The 14,235-nt window shown below is 36.0% G+C and overlaps 1 protein-coding gene across 3 annotated transcripts in view; it reads left to right on the top strand.

The window, feature by feature from the left end:
• The window catches only part of RPS6KA5 (ribosomal protein S6 kinase A5), an 80,001-nt gene extending 67,927 nt beyond the window's left edge, over nt 1-12,074 (top strand). For 2 of the 3 annotated variants that reach the window (XM_080344842.1, XM_080344843.1), the window contains 6 exons: nt 189-282; nt 2,541-2,711; nt 6,021-6,212; nt 6,835-6,994; nt 7,964-8,127; nt 9,085-12,070. In XM_080344842.1, coding sequence (XP_080200968.1) covers nt 189-282; nt 2,541-2,711; nt 6,021-6,212; nt 6,835-6,994; nt 7,964-8,127; nt 9,085-9,324 — 1,021 coding nt within the window. In that variant the 3' untranslated portion in view covers nt 9,325-12,070. Of the gene's footprint in view, nt 1-188; nt 283-2,540; nt 2,712-6,020; nt 6,213-6,834; nt 6,995-7,963; nt 8,128-9,084 lie in introns of all 3 variants that reach the window. The other variant, XM_080344844.1, reaches the window with a different exon arrangement.
• Nucleotides 12,075-14,235: the final 2,161 nt, after the last annotated feature.

Here is a 14,235-nt window from a genome sequence, read left to right on the forward strand (position 1 = left end):
TGGTTTTTTGATGTCCTAACTTGGAGAGTTTTGCTCAGCTCACTTTGAATATACTTTTAATTGTTTTCAATGTTAATATTCAATATTAAAAAATCTGGATTGCAAGCAATTAAAAAAATAGGTGTAATGCTTTGAATGTGCAATTTGCTCAGTAAAATTGGTACAAAATGACTGCTCAATTTTTCCAGAATGGAAGCCAACACCCAGAGAGAAATAACAGCTCTGAAACTCTGCGAAGCACATCCGAATGTCGTGAAGTTACATGAGGTTTTTCATGACCAGGTATTTTGAAGAAACTGTAATCAGCATTTGCCATGTGTTTTCCCAAGAAGTTTTAGGAGTTATGCATACTGTTACTGGGGAAGCAACTGTTTTTCATAGGACTTTTGTCCAGTCAGTATAGAAGTTTTGCATTCAAGGGAACTTGCAGTTACTCTAGCAAATCGAAGAAGTATTTGGAAGAATTAAGAGTTCTGTTTCTGTCCTGGGTCTACTTTGTTAATCATCTTACAATATATTCATTGCGCAGTTTCCATATCTGTGATACTGAGGTAGCTAGTAATCTTGGGAGTTGTCATAAATCTTAAAATAATATTTGTAAAATAATTTGGAAATCTTGCATGTGAAGATTACATATCTTGCATTTTTTGCTTACACATTAGTACCTTAAAGGAGATAACCAAATAGCTTGCTGAATTACTAGATAGGAAAGCAGAGCCTCTATTTGAAAATATATTGAAATCGGTTTAGGGTTTATTTAGATACCTTAGTTGTCTTTTTCTTAGTGTAATGCAAGCTCCACAGCCTGTAACAAGCCGTAATTTGATCCAACTTGGAGGCTGGCCCTGGTTTGGACTGGGAGTTTGGACCAGATGTCCTGCAGAGGTCCCTTCCATCCTAAGCTACTCTGTGATTCTAGCCTATGATTTTGTAGTGGAATGTGGGCTCTCTTGCCTCTCCATATATCCCAGTCTATCCCCATCATGCTGTTTGTACAAGGACCAGCAAAGTGCTCACATGGAGCACTTCTAAAATGAGCAGAGGATGAAAAATCTGTACTGTAGTTTGTAATGATAGGGAAGCCTTTTTTTTGCATTTATATACAGTATGAGTACATGTGTACAGGACACTCTTTTCCCTTTCCTTTGAGTAAAATGACTGTACTCAGGAATATCTAAAAAAAAAAGTTCTTCACATTGCTTTTCAACTGAGCAGGCTTCTCTCAAGCAGCCAAACCATGGCGTTTTTAGTTGCTCCTGGTAGCTCCCAGGTGTTATCTTCCACATTACTCATGCACAATATTCTTAAGACCAGAACTGATAAAAATTTTCTAGTTTTGACATTTCTGTGGTTTGTCTTAAAAAGAACAAAGTTTCACTTTTTAACTTGTTCTGATATTGGTCTGATCAAATTGTTCACTAGTGATCTGACCATAAAGTATTGGGTTGCAGTATTTTTTGGTGAGCCAGACGCTTTCTAGCAGAGAAAAGACTCTTCATCCTTTCCGACTTTCCTGTCATCTATTCCCAAGACAAAAAGAAAGTTTTTCGGTATAGGATATCTGACAAGCACTGCTGGCAAGGTGACTAATAGACACCTTGTTTGTACTAAGGGTTACTGCTGTCTTTCCGCATGGTTCTGCTTCTTGATATCTAAATACCATGCACCTTCTGTTTCTGACTATTTATTTGAATTTCATTTTTTGACCTCTTCCCAAAACTTAATTTCTTCGCCTGCAAATATTACTTTTGTTACTGTCATTGAGGGAAGGAAATGCTAGAAGCCATCATGTGCCTACATCAGTTTCCTGTTGAGAATGCTAGCCTCACTTTCCTGTCCTGAGAAGTCTGCTGCTTGTTCAATAGCAAGACATTTGAATTGCCATTGATTGTGTGCTAATGTCTTATAATCAAAGAATTCACTACTTATTTTCTTGAAAAGAACAACAATCTAAACAACCATTACTTTCTTAATTTAAAAAAAACACTCTTTAATATTTGGGAAGCTGTCTATTGTGATTCTAATGATAGAGTTGCTTTGACTACTATTCTGCAGGCCATGAAATCAGAAGAAATTCTCAGTAATCTTTGATTTCACAGTAAAGTTACAGGGTGCTTTTAAAGGATTTGGTAACATTGAATGGCAAACTCCCTATGCATGTTAATAGAAATGTGTCTCTGCATCAGAACAGGCCTAAACATCAAAAGTCTAGCTTTTTCCAGCTTTATTTTTTTAGTCTAAAGAAAGGCGTTTAATTTCTCTACAAATTAATCCATTTACATGGAGGCATAGTGGTTTTGTAAATAAATATGGGTGAACGTGGGGACATCATCAACATTATTCAGTCTCAATGAGACTGATGGGAAAAATGTCATCTGATATGCAATTTGGTGCTGCTTGTTGACTTTCCAAATTGCTATGAGCAGCAGTTTTATTTCTTCAAACTTTAAGAACCTATCAGAACAGCACCTAGCTCCTGAATGAATGTTGGTTTGTAATGTGACATTTCTAACCTGCCATATTTTTCTTTATTGTTTCAGCTTCACACATTTCTAGTAATGGAATTGCTGAAGGGAGGAGAATTGCTTGAACGCATTCAGAAAAAGAAACATTTCAGTGAGACTGAAGCCAGTCATATTATGCGCAGACTTGTTTCAGCGGTGAGCCATATGCACGATGTAGGAGTAGTCCACAGAGATCTGAAACCTGAGGTACAGTGACTTACTTATATATGTTTAGACATTAAGTGATTAAAAATCTGGAATGTGGCATACTTCTCCAGCTTTTACTACAGATTTTGCTACTTGTATATTTTTAATAAAACATTATCACTTAGCAAATTCTGTAGATACTCTCTTCACAAATAAAAGTAACTGTTAGGAAACGTTTTTAATTTTGTAAGCAATTTAAACTCTTGACTTGTTCAAAAATATTTTTTTTCTTTCTTGGGGACAGTTTTTACTAGTGGTTAAGTATATATTTATTGTATGAAACGGTTCACAAGCAGAGCTAGGTTGCTTGGGTACTTTGCCTCTACATTTCTACCTTGTGTTTGATCTTAATTCCCCAAGCAGAGCTTCTTTTGGGGGTAGCTGTGATGCCCTTGTACTGTCTTCTCTCCCAATTAAACACAAAATGAACCATAAGCTAATGCAGCCAGCTAATCAAGATGTGACTTGAGTTCAGTGAGTTTAGTAGTTTCCCAAAAGAAGCAATGTATTTAATATGTATCTTTCAATAATTACTTGTTTAGGTATTTTTATTATGCAGCAACATCTTGCCTTCCAGACCATTCAGTTTACTATGTTAAGGGTGACCCCTGGCTTTGTTCTGCTTCCTGGAGCCAATATTGGCTCCTTTTTCTTTGCCAATGATGGGCTTGGATATGTGTTAGTTTTCTTTAGCCCAGGAACAGTGTGGATAGATAATTAGTTCATCCAGTAAGGATGTTATATTGTGTTGGTGATTACAGTCATCATCCCTCAGGAAATAGCTATTCCTTTTGTACGTGGAGTTTAAAATGATCTACCGTTCCTACCAATGTTTCATCCTTTTGTAACATACCTTCTGGTACATTACAAACTTACTTCTTTTATATTAATTCCAGTTCAACAGGTAAAGAAATCAGCTAGGTGTTGGTATTAAACTGGTTTTGAAAATCAGTCCGAAGTATATGTGCTTGAAAACATCTCTGCACTGGAGTCTCTGTACAAATTAAACAATTTTATAAAGAAGGGTTGTTGTGAAATTCTAAGGTGTCAGTTGAAAATGTGACTTTCGCAAAAAGCTTCTCTGCTGAAATCTTAAAGGAAAAAACCCAGCTTTTGAAAGAAGTCATTATTCAAAGGCCAAAACCCAGAAATCCTTTCTTCCTATTCTCGTCATTTTAGTCTTATTACCATCTTGAATATAAAGGCCAGATTCTGTAAAGCAGTGCTTCAGCTGCATGGTGAAAGAGGCAGTCTTCAATTCCACATCATGTTCAAGAACAGAAGCCTGGAAAGTCCCAGTAATGAAGGGTTAGCAGACAGCTTGCAGAATGCGTTGCCTCCACAAGGTTGGACTTAAGCAGCCTGTCTCCTTCCTGCTTGTTGTTTTGAAAGTTACTATTTTAGGTTCAGACATGAACTTAGCATGGTATATGCAGGCTTCCCAATATAGATGGTGGTTCGTTCACCTTTCTGTAAAAAGATACAATAGGAAATTTTGTTGCTTTGCTAACAATTCCAGGCAGATTTATTTGATGTTCAACTTTGACATCTAATGCATACTGATAAGTCTATTTTAAAAAATATGTCTGGTTACAAGTCACTAAGGATGAGACTTTTAATTGTTGCATGGATTGGAAGGCTCTTCTGTTTCAGCAACAGTGAATAGATCACATATATTGTTCTGCAAAATAGAGCATAAGTACTCCATAGAAAATAGAAAATTCACAGAAATAAAGAATTTGTGCAGCATATTTGACCATTTGGAACTTCTCAGTAGAGGATTTGACGACTGTTTCTGTGAAGTGATTATTAACTGGGTTCTAAAGATATTAGAAAAAACATACCAATGTTGATAATGTTGTTTATATATCCTTAAAATACATGTGGAATATAGCTTTAAGTATGGATTTGTGTGAAACACATTTCATTTACCTATTCAACAAAGTAGTCTGAACCCAATTTAGGACATTTGGACTGCAGCTTTCTTTCTGTACAAAACCAATTTTATTTTTGTCGTAAGAAGGGATATATTTTCAAACCAACGTTACTGCAGTTATTTATTTATTTGTTGGCTATGTAACATCACCATAGGAAAAAAAAGGCAATTGTATTAATCACCTATCCTTACTGTGTTAATATTTTTGCTGAAATTAGGCTTCCTTCCATTTTGCACAACATTTTAATATGGAAAACTGACTTTTCTGGTTGTGCACTAAGCTATAGCACCAGTACAGAATGCAAAAATACTGTTTTGTCCCAGCTATTCTCTTTTGTCCATAATGAATGCTCTCAAGTTCTCCTTATTGATCTGCTTGCAGTCTAGCAATCATTTTTCCCCTTCTTAATGAGTTTGACTTTAATTATTTCGTGTTGAGTCATTCACCTTTTGTATTACAAAATCACATAGGACTATAGGATTTCTAATGTTGAGACCTTTTCTAGCATTGCATAGATTAAACAGCAAAGGCAACAGCAAAATTCTGCTCTCCTCTCTTCTCTCAGCAGTTCAAGCGGGGAGTAGCAATATTTTGTAATTCATCTTGGCCTCAGCCAGTTCTCCTAAGACTTAGCTTCACTCTTGTATCTTTCCTGACAAATATAAACACTCAGGGAGAAGAAGAACAGGTTGTCTTAAATCTTCTTCCAAACTGATAAAAGCTTGTCTGTCTTCAAGTCTGAGATGCCACGTTCCAGTCTGCAAGGCTGGAATTCTCAGGGGCTGCTGCACCGAAGTTTCTTTAACTTGGTGTAAGGAGTAGGCCGGTGGTTTGAGGTTGGACTCCTGCGTGACCTTCAGTGCTTGAACGCTGTTGGTCCCAGGTGTCTTCCAGAAAACATGTCTGTACTGACTTTGAGATCCACACCAGACGTCAGTCAGGACAGTGCTGAGCTATGCGTGCGCTTTCTAGTCCTCCATCCTCACTTTCAAATTATTCTTTTGCCTGATTGTGCTTGTGGCAACCTGGCTTCGGTGTGTTACCACTGGAGGACCAGAGGCTCTTCAGTGTTCCCCGAATTGTTTTCCCCTCTGTTCTCTGCTGAATACCCGTTCTCATTATTAATCTCAGACAGAACTGTCCTGCCTTGCAGATATGCAGAAAGCAGGTAAACACAGCACATTTTCTTAAATCCCAGAGTACCGTTAGTTCTACTTTTCCATTTTTTTTCCCCAGTATCTCTCAATTCTACTTTTCTCTAGATAATGGGAAGTTTTCTGTAATAATAAATGTAGGGAAAAAACCAAAACTATTAGGTATTCTAACCAATTTTCTACTCAGTGCTGGTATTGATTTTGTCTTTGCTTTTCAGAATTTGTTGTTTACAGATGAAACTGATAATTCAGAAATAAAAATAATTGATTTTGGCTTTGCTCGTTTAAAACCACCTGATAATCAGCCTCTTAAGACTCCATGTTTTACTCTTCATTATGCTGCCCCAGAGCTCTTGAATCACAATGGTTATGACGAATCTTGTGATCTTTGGAGTTTGGGAGTCATTTTGGTGAGTGATGGAGGGTTTTATTGCAACTTTATTGTATGTGTTTACTTTTTGTTCAAATGCAAAGGATTTGACACAGTTTCAGACTTGAATTGGGTAGAAGCTGAATTCAAGTGAGGTAAAAATACTGCTGCCTAAATCATGGGTTTAAAGACAGATGTTTTCCAGGGGTGGAGATTGTTTTTTTTTTTTCTAAGCAGTAAATTAAATTCAACACTTCTGGGAATAGAAAAAAAACTTGATACAGTCGCATTTAAAAAAAAAAAAAAATTATATATTATTATCGGGGGATTTTACAGGCATCCATGTGATCTTCCTACATTATCAATTCAGAGAATGAATCTGCATTCTGATTTACAGAAAATTAATTTCAATAGATATAAACTGTGTAGAAATACCATTGTGTTTTGTTTGTAGCTTCATGAAACATACAAATGTTTTTTCTAACAAGGACTCCAGAGGAAGTCTTGGCATATTTTAAATTTTATGTAGCCTTAAAGTTATGCTAGTCCAAGTTTTAGTGCATAGTGCTGGTGAAGCAAACAGCAGCACTCCATATTTATTATAGTAATAGGATTGTCAATAAATACACTGTTTGTTAATACTACTTTTGCTCTTGTGACAGTACACAATGCTGTCAGGACAGGTACCATTTCAGTCTCAAGACAAAAGTTTAACGTGTACCAGTGCTTTGGAAATTATGAAGAAAATTAAAAAGGGAGAATTCTCCTTTGAAGGAGAAGCTTGGAAAAATGTTTCTGAAGAGGCTAAAGAGTTAATTCAGGGTATGTATTTGCAAATATTTCACGTGCCTTGTATTTTTATTTCAAAAGATAAAATTTAGAGGGCTATACAATATCTGAATGTTGTGATAAGCATCAGAGTGCTTACCCTAACAGAGTAGAATCTGCAGCTTGAGCTCTGTACTGACCTCTAATTCCAGTTATGGGTGAAGGTGGACACATCAGAACCGCATTACAAATTGCTTGTACTCCTAGCAGAGAGCTTTCTAGTGTAGTGAGATGCTCATAGAAGATTAGCAGGGTTAGAAGTATCTGAAGAACTTCAGAAACAGCGAAGTCACTCTTTTGAAATATATTTAAGAGCAAAGTTTCTCTTTTATGTTGTTGCTTTTGTAAAAACACCAGGCTATAAGATAAACATTTTAAAAGCTGAGCTTTTGCATAAAATAATTACTATCATCTTTTCCTTGGACTGTTTTTGAATGTATTTCTGAGCCACTTAATTCACATTTGCCATGCTTTGACTCCCCTTAAGCTTTTGACCAGTTATGTTTTCAGGATGATGTAGACACCAATCTTAATTGTACTAAGATGGAATTCTGAGTTTCTGTAAAAGCCAGCTTATAAGGAATTTTTCTGCCAAAATGTAGGCATCTCCAGATTCAAATTTCAGTGGATCAGGCAGAGAATCTGAGACTTACTCTTTTGAACTTTGTCCTAGACAGTTTTTAAGTGGAGATATCATTTGGTACTTCTGAGTTTATGGAAAAGAGATGTGAGTTATCAAACAGTTAAATAGCAATTTATTTCATTTAGTGATTCTTCTGGAGAGAATGATAGTATAACATTGTGTGAGCCTTATCTAGGATGAATATCAGCATGCCTAGGATAAAGATTGTCAGGACTTACTTACCAAAGCAATGCATGAGATTTTATTAAAAATAATTGAATTTTCTATTAAAAGAAGATAAATAGCTCACGATTTAAGTGAATGTAATGTGCTTCTATCAGGACTTCTAACAGTGGATCCAAACAAAAGAATTAAAATGTCCAGCCTGAGATACAACGAATGGCTTCAGGATGGCAGCCAGCTGTCATCCAACCCTCTCATGACTCCTGATAACTTAGGCTCTTCAGGAGCTGCGGTGCACACATATGTCAAAGCCACTTTTCATGTAAGTTCCAAGAACTCTTATGTCGTGCTAAATTATGTAATATGTTGATCTAGATTTTTGTATGTTTCCTTTTAATTAAAAAGATGTAAATATTTATCCTTATAATTCAGTGATTGCTTATTGCTGCAATTTTTTTTCTCCGTACCTAGCATCTGTGATTGAAAACATGAATGAGGGGCAAGAATAAGTTGTTTGAAGACATTTATGCTAATGGCATTCTGAGGACTGAGAGACAGCTATTCATGAAATAGCTATTACAAATATTCTGCTTCTTAGAGAAAGCTATTGAAAGGCCTTCAAACTTTATAAAAAAGAGAAGAAACTTTTTATTTAAGTAACTGACATTTCAAAATTGAGATGAAATTTCTCGAACATATTGAGTTCATGTTTTTAATATGATGGAAACTTCTTTAATGGACTTGCTTGTCTACCATTGTATGTTTACAAAAAACATTTGAACTTCAACTGTATTGTACAAACATAGGGTTGATTCTCATGATCCCTTCTGCAGAGAATAAACTGAAATCGAGCAGATTTGTGCCAAAATACTTGCAGATGCTTATTACCAAGAAGAGAGGTATTAGTAAGTAAGAGGAGCTGGTACTTGAAGAGGGCCTGATAATGCACCATAATTTGGGTTGAAAGAAGAACTGTAATTTAACTTAGTTTCTGAAAACAGAGTCTTAAATAGGTTTAAGGCTTAATAAAAAATATTTCTAAGTGAAAAAGAACAAGGAAGAGAAGATGCCAATTAATAATGCTGTATAGTGGCTTTTAAATGCCACTAAATGTAAAGGCTAGTGAAGTTGTTACAGCTACAAGTAAGAATTAGTAGGGATCTGTCAAGAGATTACAGTTTACCTTATGACTTACCATAGAACATTTTTAATAAGCTATGAGCCATAAGATGTTTTAAACCTCTTGAAAAGCTTAGAATTACCTTTTATTTTTAAACAGGCCTTTAACAAGTACAAAAGGGAAGGATTTTGTCTCCAGAATGTTGACAAGGCACCTCTTGCAAAGAGAAGGAAAATGAAAAAAACAAGTACAAGCACAGAGACACGTAGCAGCTCCAGTGAAAGTTCACATTCTTCTTCCTCTCATTCTCATGGTAAAACTACACCTACAAAGACACTGCAGCCAACAAACCCTGCGGACAGCAATAACCCAGAAACCATCTTCCAATTCTCTGACTGAAAAGCAGAGAATATCCTGTCTTGAAGATTTAAGTGGTTATAAACTTGGTAGTACCTGTATTGTCGTCTCGCACCCTTGTTCTCTGTAGCTTACAGGCTACAGGAATGTCTGTCGCTTTAAAAATGTATTTCAATCATAACTTTTTAGCTTTATATTTCGGAACATTTCTTTTTAGCGTTAAGTTTGGTATCACTGGATATGGTATAATACTATTATACAACCAACATTATACTCTCTTAGGGCTAAATTACTAGTGTGCAGTCAAGCTCATGGTAAGGAGCTATGCTGCTCGTGGTACAGCGTGGAGGAAGACTGTTTTGCAGTGTCAGAATCTTCTTCGCGGTTTCTTCCCCACGGTTCAAAGAAAGGAAAGCTTTCTAACACATACAGAACTATTGGATCTTCTGGTTTTACCCAGCTGCATGAAGAATGTCATAGAATTTGATTCATCATGTGTGTAAGGAATCATTGGTACAATACACCAAAGCGGTATAATATTTTAAGGCCTTTTAAATTTGTGGTCACGTTCTCTTCCATTTATTTGAATTTTAAGAGAAATTGAAATTTCATATTGAATGCTTTGGCAAATGGTCACATGTTAAAATATCTAAAGAATTAATTATAATTTATATTTTCTTTTTATATTTACACAATAACTTGAAAATACGAAGATTTTTTTGAAGATGCAACAACTCCAGTTTCGACATTTGTTATTATAGGGTCCATACCAAATGTATACCAAGTTATTTGAATTTTGCATCGTGCAAATATGGCAGTTTAATAGTGACTGTAAAATATTAGGATATGTGTTTTCTTTTTTGCACTTTATAACATCGAAAGGAGATGTTTTCTAATAAAGTGCACTCAGATCTCTTTTCCTACAAGGTGCTGAGCACTGTTTTACTGGGTTGAATGACCTGAAATCCACCGTATTTGGTGGTTGTGGTTGTTGTGAAGGAGAATTCTGTACTTTGCGGGAGCGAATCCCTGTATATTACCCACTGTTTTCATTCCTTACTTTAAACTGCAAAGCTCTTTCTATCTTGCTTATACATTGTATATAACAAATACTAGACCTGGGCACCTTGTGTAGTGTAGATGTTAACAACTTATGCACTGGGAATACTAAAGGGAAATTATATCAAACACTGTGCTTCACAACTTGTTCACTGTGGTGTTCTACAGTGAAGTATTTCCTACTGTGATAGTATAGTATGTACATAACTGTTTGGAATCATAAATGTGACTTACAGAAACATCAGCATAAACTTTTAAATCAGCATATTTTATAAATTTATGGAGAGCTCTTTTATTGCTCGTATTCTCAATGACTAGGGGTAACTTAAGTGCTAAAGCTGACTCCAGTTTTGCAAATGCTTACATCTGTAAGTTCCCACTGAGGTCAGAGACTCCTTGTGTAAAGTTAATCCTATGCCTAAATTTGTGTGATGGAAGACTAATTGACTAAGGGATTTTATTAAAAGCTTGCTGTATCCTAAAGTAACCTCCAAACCCTATGCAAAAAAAAGTTGTAGGAATTGTTTATATCAGTGGTTTTATTTATAGACTTGTATCAGATATCAGTATTGACAAATACAATACATCCATGTTTACAGGGATCATGTGTATCAAAACAAGGCTTTGAAGCCCAACATGTTTGTTCTGTGTTTCTTTAATATTAATAATGGCATTCTGAGGTTTTGGAATTGCTCATGTGAAATAGTTTACTATTTTCTTGATGTGAATGTCAACAGTAATTGCAGCATTAATTTCAGGTTGATGTGAATATTGAGATTTGCACTGTTTATGTAGAAGTAGTATATTTAAAGATCAGTATATGTAATAATAACACAACCAATTTTAAGTGGCTGATGTTAAAATATTGAAAAGTAATTGTCAGTGTAATATATTCAGGTTTGCTTTCTGAATGCTCTCTTTGGAAGTAATCTCAATAGTCAACATGGCTCATTTGTAAAAGAATACTGTCCCTCTCCCCAATAAACTTGCTGTAAATACAACGAACAATCCACCATTAATACTTGTTATGCAGACAGTACTAGTAAATTTGGAGGCTGGAGAACAGGTTACTTGTAAAGTTTGCACTTTGAGGAGTTTTTGGAATTTGTTGTCTTCAGGACAAGAGAACAGCAGTTTTTGGTTTGATTTTGTTTAAGTGTAAGGAACTTTTGGATAGCAGGTAGATTTGGAGTATTGTGACCCAGCTGAAATAACTTCTTATTAGGATCACAGTACAGTTATTTCCCTGTTGGGAAATTAAAACTGGTGCTTGACAAACTGATAAAACAACAAAAAAAGAATGCACAAGATGTTAAATGCTAGAGGTAATGTCAGAGGTTTTTTTCACACAGGTTTTGAGACTGTTGTGAGAGTAAGATTATTAGAATACATCACTTGTAACAAAGACGAGTTTTATAGATGAATGTTTCTGTGTCTTCCTTGTGCTCTAACAGTAGTTATTAAATAAAAATCTAAAACCAGGGTCATTCTTTTTGTCAGGGGTAGGTACCTTTAGGTGTCGCCTTGCATTTGCTTTGAATCAGTTACCTGAGGTAGCTGAAATGTTTATCACCTCTGACTTTGTGCTGCCTCCAGATAACAACTCTTGAGGAGGTGTGTTTGACACTAAGCTGTCTGAATTTTTGGATTACCATCTTTACATAAGCAGCTGCTGATCTCCATTTACATTAGTAAAACTGAATTGCAAACTAGGCAGCTCAAGAGCGGGTTCACTTCTTGATCAGACGTTCCTGCAGGAGAATAATTACTCTTGGCAGAACTGTGTTGCCTCAGCTTCACCTATTGCCCAGCCTTGCACTCTAGGTCATACAAAGACCATGGGCCAAATTTTTCACAACTGTTTCAAATCTGAAGTGTACAAGCCAGTCTTCATTAGTACTATAAATACTTCATATTGCCTTGGTAAAGAGGTGTTAAACTGTAAATTATGTTTATACTCAGATTAAGTTTCCTTCACAGTGCTGCTATGCGTCAAGCAACTTTAATGTCTAGTAATGGTATCTCTCTACTGTCAGAAATGTAATGCAGTCAGCAACATTGTGGGCAGGTTTGTTTGAAAAATCGCATTTCTTATCAGTAAAGATTTCAATAACTAGTGTGGCTATTAATCTAATCTTTAAAGTACTCGATATTCTGTAAAGCGATTTCTTTGTAATACTTTTAGAAACATAAATATTAGTAATTAAGAAGTAATTCTGCTAAAGGATTTAAAGGAATACAAAGGAAGTAACATGACTTACTGTTCCTCTGACTAAGTGAAATTTCTACGCTTTTATATAAGTAAAAGCAGCTGAAATATTTATTGTTTCTTAATAGAAGGGGCAGTGCATTTGCCATATGTATTGTTTACTGCTGTGAGAAACGCTTTACTAAAATGCTTTACTGAACAGTTTTGGGTAGGTAACATAAAAATACCTTATTGCATCAGCAGGAATTGAGACTTTGAGTTGGCATTGCTGATGTATGTATTTTCTCAGCCCTTTTCCATGGCTGCTTTTCTGAACAACATAATGACACATGCACAACCATGTTCCCTAGTGCTCATCCAGGAACAGAACAATTCTTGGTAGAAAATATACACAGAATGATGATGTATGTTTATTGGTTGTGATGAAGTGTTGCACAAGTGTCTTACATTTTTAATATGTGCATGTGTTATGTGCATGTATGTAGATACATGCTGTATTGCATGTCAACTTACAGTAATATGCCTTGTTTAGGAGAACCTGTACTTAAAACTGAGTTCTTGACTCACACAGATTCAGAGGACCAGACAAGGGGGCTACCACAGAAGAAGGTGGTTATGGGAAGCCAGAGATGAGAGGCTTCTGGGAAAATGATTTCAGGGGTAAATTTCTCCCCTTGCTATCTCCATGTGTATTTATTATTTGCTGACACCAGATTGCAAACTTTCTTGCCAGTTACCCAGCATAAAAACATTGCCTAACTCTGCAGGTCTGTGAGTATCTGTGTGTGTCTACACACATATGTGTATCTTTATGTGACATTTTGGTCTTCAGTTGTAATTTTTTGTTATTCTCCAAGTATCGTTTCAGGTGTTTTTACCAAGCTAGTGGTCTTCATTCTTTTCCCCCCATATGTGACAGTCTTTCTCAGCACTGATTTTTACGTTGTGAAACATGACATTGCCTTCGGTTGAGGTAGTTGACTGAATATTCTGGATTGAGAGAACAGGAAATGACGTGGCTGTGTCTGCTGTAAAGAGATAAAAGTTCTTTGATCTTTGTCTGCCTGTGAGAAACACTTCTCAGTTTACTCCTTTGACCCATACGGCACTGGATTCTGTAAAAAGTAAGAAATGTAGAGCTGTTTGCTAGCTCTCGCCTGCCATCCCACATTTTTATATATCACTTGTTCAATAGGTTCTGGATGTTCAGAACACCTGTGTTGAAAAGAAAACTGAGGATGATTCCTGTAGTCTGCACTCATAAATAAAGTAATGCTTTCAATTACATAGACCAGCTGGAGCAGTCTTGTTTGTTGTGCCCAGAAGCATCAAGAGCGGAGAAATGTAAGACGCCTGCAATAATGTAAATTTGAAGAAGACCCATGTATTTCGACAGAATTTTCGTGTTCTGCGTGATGGAAAGGGAAGCCTGCATCTGTTTGGGAATCAGTGGTGAGTATTTAGGTAGATGAGATGGTATGAGCCGCTCTGACAGCTTGCTGTCACCCACAGATGCTCTCCCCTTTCCCTGGTTCTAGTGTTTGTATCACCTCTCAGTCAGCACAGACAGGGAAATAAGAATGTTCTGCTAACTTAGTTACAGCATTTTGGTTAACACTGGATTGATTTCACAGGTAATCCAAAATAAAGTAGTAATGAAGCATTGCAAAACCAAATATGGTATA

Source organism: Nesoenas mayeri (genome assembly GCF_963082525.1).
Source record: "Nesoenas mayeri genome assembly, chromosome: 5".
Taxonomy (NCBI): Eukaryota; Metazoa; Chordata; class Aves; order Columbiformes; family Columbidae; genus Nesoenas; species Nesoenas mayeri.